General features: G+C 47.7%; 1 protein-coding gene across 3 annotated transcripts in view; it reads left to right on the top strand.

The window, feature by feature from the left end:
* Positions 1 to 554: 554 nt before the first annotated feature.
* Positions 555 to 6000, top strand: part of CHN1 (chimerin 1) — a 167709-nt gene continuing 162263 nt past the window's right edge. The window contains exons 1-2 of one of the 3 annotated variants that reach the window (XM_084643861.1): positions 555 to 659; positions 918 to 1049. In XM_084643861.1, coding sequence (XP_084499987.1) covers positions 1031 to 1049 — 19 coding nt within the window. In that variant the 5' untranslated portion in view covers positions 555 to 659; positions 918 to 1030. Of the gene's footprint in view, positions 660 to 723; positions 820 to 917; positions 1050 to 6000 lie in introns of those variants that run through there. The other 2 variants (XM_084643859.1, XM_084643860.1) reach the window with 2 other exon arrangements.

Here is a 6000-nt window from a genome sequence, read left to right as displayed (position 1 = left end):
CACCTTCAGAACCACCCTGAACTAGACCTGGGACTTGTTGCCACCCTGCCCTTCCCATACCCCTAGCCTGAGTCTCCCTCTTCACCCGCAGCTGCTCACACCCTGTGCACACCAGCCTAACACTGTAACCATCCTCTGCTGCTCCCTGCCTCTGCAGGTGCCTCAGTTGTCCCCTGTTTTCACATGGCCGGTGTAGTCGCCCTAGCCCTACCCTGCTCTGTGTGAGACACTGCAAAGCTGAGAGAGACAGGTGGGTGAGGTAACCCCTTTTATTGGACCAAGCTTTGGAGCCACAGGGAGCTGAGCGATGCACAGCCGGGGGAGGCGGGGAGATGTCTTCCCTGCCTGCAGCTGCTGCACGCTCAAAGCCAAAGGGCAGAGTTTGGGAGCCGGGGAGATTCTCCAGGTTTCTTCCCTGCCCCACAAAGCAACCAGTGCCTGTCTCCCTCCCCAGCCGCCGCTGGGTCGGTGCTGTGGGCGCCCCCTCCCTGAGCTCCGGCTAGCAGGGCCTGCTTGGAGGCTGGGGATGGAGTGGCCCACGAATTCCCTGTTGCTATGGGAACTCACGCAGTCATCCGCGGGCTGGTCTGGGAGGCAGGAGAAGGAGAAGCCGGTCATGTGGTGCGGCAAGATGGCTCCCAGAGCCTGAAGGCTGCAGTGTGAGTGAGTGGGTGGGCGGGGGGAGAGTGAGCACAGGCTGGCACTGTCTATCCGAGCCATGCAGTCAGCGCTGAGGCAGCGGCGGCTGCTGGCTGCCCCTTTCCCTGCGCTGCACCCTTGGCTTGTGGGCCAGGGAGAACTACAGCCCAGCAGCCCCCCGTGGGTTGTAACTCCCCGCTCTCTCCTGTGCGCATCGCAGCCGCAAGTGGCTGTCCCTGCTGGGCTTCTGACAACATTGTGTCTAACTTTTATTGCAGGGTTTTCTGCCTGCCGCTCTGCGCCCAGCTGATGGGAGAGCTGCTGGGCCAATGCCCATTCCGCGCGGTCTGACCAGCCTTGACGTGATCCTGCGACTTGCCGCGCCTTTACAATGGCCCTAACCTTGTTTGGTAAGTAAAACCCGTCTTTACACCTAGGGCTCCGACTGCTTCATCCTGCTTCCAGGAGAAAGCATAGGGGGTGGGGGTATGTCTGTGGTATACAATAATTCTGGGCTGTCTGGAGTGCCTTGTACAGGGATGATGGCTAGCGAGATAAGGCTGGTCGGTCTCTCCCATTGTTTCCCAAGGCAGAGCCTATGGGCGTGTGCTCCTTCTGTTCATTTCAGGCTTGTAAAGTAATAGCTAGCTACAGTTATTGGGCACTGCAGTCTTAGGCTGCAGATATTTTCAAGCGTGAGCACTCTAGTTACACATCACTTGATTATTACTATAAAGTTGATTGTTTTGCAAAAAAAAACAAAACAACAAATCCCCCCACCCCAGAGTTAGTTCTTTATAGCCCAAAAGCTATTACTACTGTGCTGTGCACAAGACTAGCGTTTACTGAGATAGTTCAATGCCATGGACATTGCACTGAAAGTATGTTTGAATGGTAATATAAATAAAAGTTATACTGCTTTAAAAAGAGCTCTAATGGCAAGAAGAATTGTACAGCAAAATGATGAATTAGCTAATGAGACAACCTCCTTCTTCTGGGAATAGCTCTGTATAGTGCTTAATTGCCCATAACAATTAGATGTGTTTCTTTAATTATATTTAATAGTACAAATTCAAGAAAGAACATAGCATCTAGAGGTTATGAATGTTGTCTTTGAGTGTTTTTATAACATAAGACAATGTGTTGGAAAACAAAATGTAAAGACTACAATTTTAACTGTGGAACATATGGTTTCTCTTAAATAAGATTATTAAGCTTTATTGTGCATGTTACTTATTTTGCAATTAAAAAAGGTATTGGGTGGCACAAAGTCCATTTACTTAATTATGCTAAAACCAGCAATACAAAGGAAGCAAAAATTAACATGATTAATATTAACATAATATTAATTGGAACCAATTTCATTGCTCTCATAAACAACTCATGGATGCCTCTTAATTCAGAAATGCTTTCCAGTAAGTAATTTTACATAATTACCGTTTACGTGAATTGTGTTTTTAATGTTTTTTACTCCTTGTGTAAATAATTTGGTTCGATTTATTTTATGACTCTGAGGTTAGTGCAAAGTCTTATAGGTATCAGACTTGATTCTTCACTCTTTCTGCTTATAATTATTGTAGTATATTGTACCTTCTGAAGACCAGATGCAGCATGGGTACTGAACAGTTCTCTTCAGGTGAAGTCTAGCTGGTATTGCATTTAGCTACAGCGCTGTCATTTGAACTTATATTTCCTGATTCAGTCTTTTAGGGTCCCCAAGATTGTAAACCAAAACAGTTGAAAATGGAACAAACGGTAGGCCCTGATCTTGCCACTGAGTCCTTGTGATGGACCCCTGTGCCTATGCAGAGTCCCATTGACTCAGTGTGGGCGCAGGGGTCTTACGTGATGCCAGTTGCTGGTTTGGGGCTGAAATTCACTCCTTTGCCAATGCAGGATGTAAGGACCAAATAGCAATTTGATGTTTATATGCTTATATTACTGTATATATTAAATAATATCAGTATACTTTATCTAGTAGAGAAAGAGATGGCAGGTGTAGGAGGTTAACAGTACAAGACAAGTTTCACAGTTATTCATAAACATTAATAAAATCAAACAACTTTCACACTGTGTAGAAAATAGAGCTACATCATGAACCTTTTACTTACGTTGGTGAGAAGTTACACAGGTAGTTCCATCACAATCGTAATTTGACTATATAATTAATTACAAATAACCAAAACAAACACTGAAGTTAACAATAACAAAAAAGCACTTTTTAGTTATCTACAAGGTGACTTTTCTTTCTCTTCTTGTTTTATTTCATATATGTATTTTATGTACTAGATATGATGCTGCTGGTTTTTTTAAATAACAATTTCAATTACAAAATAAATAGACTTGATAGTACATAGAAAAGGTCAAGTTTCTCTATCATGAGTTTTTTGGATGCACCAATGCCATTTAGGGTATGTCTACACTACGAAATTAGGTCGAATTTATAGAAGTCGGTTTTTTAGAAATCGTTTTTAAATAGTCGATTGTGTGTGTCCCCACACAAAATGCTCTAAGTACATTAACTCGGCGGAGTGCTTCCACAGTACCGAGGATCGGAGTGTTACACTGTGGGTAGCTGTCCCACAGTTCCCGCAGTCTCCGCTGCCCATTGGAATTCTGGGTTGAGATCCCAATGCCTGATGGGGCGAAAAACATGTCTGGGTACATGTCATCAGGCCCTCCTTCCCTTTCTCCTTCTGTGAAAGCAACAGCAGACAATCGTTTTGCGCCTTTTTTTTCTGAGTTACCTGTGCAGACGCCATACCATGGCAAGCATGGAGCCCGCTCAGCTCACTGTCACCGTATGTCTCCTGGGTGCTGGCAGATGCGGTACTGCATTGTTACACAGCAGCAGCAACCTATTGCCTTGTGGCAGCAGACAGTACAATAGGACTGGTAGCCGTCATCGTCATGTCCGAGGTGCTGCTGGCCACATCAGCCAGGAGCGCCTGGGCAGTCATGGGTGCAGGGACTATATTAGGAGTGACTCGACCAGGTCACGCTCTTTAGTCGTACTGTACCATCTTCTGCTGAGCAGCCATGAGATGTGGATGGCATGCAGTCCTTCTGCACCGTCTGCTGCCAGCCAAAGATGTAAAAGATAGATGGAGTAAATCAAAACAAGAAATGGACCAGATTTGTTTTGTACTCATTTGCTTCCCCCTCCCTCCGTCGCTCCGTGAAGTACTGCCTGAAATACTCCTTGATGTAAAGCCACCCCCTATGTTGATTTTAATTCCCTGTAAGCCATGTCGTCAGTCACCCCTCCCTCCATCAGAGCAACGGCAGACAATTGTTCTGTGCCTTTTTTCTGTGCGGACGCCATACCATGGCAAGCATGGAGCCTGCTCAGCTCACTTTGGCAATTAGGAGCACATTAAACACCACACGCATTATCCAGCAGTATATGCAGCACCAGAACCTGGCAAAGCAATACCGGGCGAGTAGGCAATGTCAGCGCAGTGACATGAGTGATGAGGACATGGACACAGACTTCTCTCCTGCCAATGTGTGCATCATGGTGCTAATGAGGCAGGTTCATGCCGTGGAACGCCGATTGTGGGCCCGGGAAACAAGCACAGACTGGTGGGACCGCATAGTGTTGCAGGTCTGGGATGATTCCCAGTGGCTGTGAAACTTTCACATGTGTAAGGGCACTTTCATGGAACTTTGTGACTTGCTTTCCCCTGCCCTGAAGCGCCAGAATACCAAGATGAGAGCAGCCCTCACAGTTGAGAAGCGAGTGGCAATAGCCCTGTGGAAGCTTGCAACCCCAGACAGCTACCGGTCAGTCGGGAATCAATTTGGAATGGGCAAATCTACTGTGGGGGCTGCTGTGATGCAAATAGCCAACGCAATCAAAGATCTGCTGATATCAAGGGTAGTGAGTCTGGGAAATGTGCAGGTCCTAGTAGATAGCTTTGCTGCAATGGGATTCCCTAACTGTGATGGGGCCATAGATGGAACCCATATCCCTATCTTGGCACCGGAGCACGAAGCCGGCGAGTACATAAACCGCAAGAGGTACTTTTCAATAGTGCTACAAGCACTGGTGTATCACAAGGGACGTTTCACCAATATCTACGTGGGATGGCCGGGAAGGTACATGATGCTCGCATCTTCAGGAACTCTGGTCTGTTTCAAAAGCTGCAGGAAGGGACTTTATTCCCAGACGAGAAAATAACCATTGGGGATGTTGAAATGCCTATCGTTATCCTTGGGGACCCAGCCTACCCCTTAATGCCATGGCTCATGAAGCCGTACACAGGCAGCCTGGACAGTAGTCAGGAGCTGTTCAACTACAGGCTGAGCAAGTGCAGAATGGTGGTAGAATGTGCATTTGGATGTTTAAAGGCACGCTGGCGCAGTTTACTGACTCGCTTAGACCTCAGCGAAACCAATATTCCCACTGTTATTACTGCTTGCTGTATGCTCCACAATATCTGTGAGAGTAAGGGGGAGATGTTTATGGCGGGGTGGGAGGTTGAGGCAAATCGTCTGGCCTCTGGTTAGATGCAGCCAGACACCAGGGTGGTTAGAAGAGCACAGGAGGGCGCAGTGAGCATCAGAGAAGCTTTGAAAACCAGTTTCATGACTGGCCAGGCTATGGTGTGAAAGTTCTGTTTGTTTGTCCTTGATGAACCCCCCCCCCCCACAACCTCAGCTCTTGCTTCATTCTACTTCCCTGTAAGCTAACCACCCTCCCCTCCCCCCTTCGATCACCGCTTGCAGAGGTAATAAAGTCATTGTTGCTTCACATTCATGCATTCTTTATTAATTCATCACACAAATAGGGGGATAACTGTCAAGGTAGCCCGAGAGAGGTAGTGGAGGATGGAAGTACTGGGTGGGATGGTGGAGGAGGGAAGGACAAGGCCACACGGCACTTTAAAACTTATTGAATGCCAGCCTTCTGTTGCTTGGGCAATTTTCTGGGGTGGAGTGGCTGGGTGACCGGAGGCCTCCCCACCGCATTCTTGGGCGTCTGGGTGAGGAGGCTATGGAACTTGGGGAGGAGGGCGGTTGGTTACACAGGGGCTGTAGCGGCCATCTGTGCTCCTGCTGCCTTTCCTGCAGCTCATCCATAAGCTGGAGCATATGAGTTTGATCCTCCATCAGCCTCAGCATTGAATCCTGCCTCCTCTCATCACCCTGCTGCCACCTATCAGCTTCAGCCCTCTCTTCAGCAGGCACCTGTCCTCCCAGTCATTTTGTGCTTTCCTGAACTCTGACATTGTCTGCCTCCACGGATTCGTCTGTGCTCTGTCAGTGTGGGAGGACAGCATGAGGTCAGAGAACATTTCATCGCGAGTGCGTTTTTTTCGCCTTCTAATCTTCGCTAGCCTCTGGGAAGGAGAAGAT

The sequence above is a fragment of the Lepidochelys olivacea genome, assembly GCF_965140295.1.
Source record: "Lepidochelys olivacea isolate rLepOli2 genome assembly, chromosome: 11".
Lineage (NCBI taxonomy): Eukaryota > Metazoa > Chordata > Testudines > Cheloniidae > Lepidochelys > Lepidochelys olivacea.
Note: the sequence above shows the minus strand (reverse complement) of the source record. Positions and strands in the feature narration are given on the sequence as shown.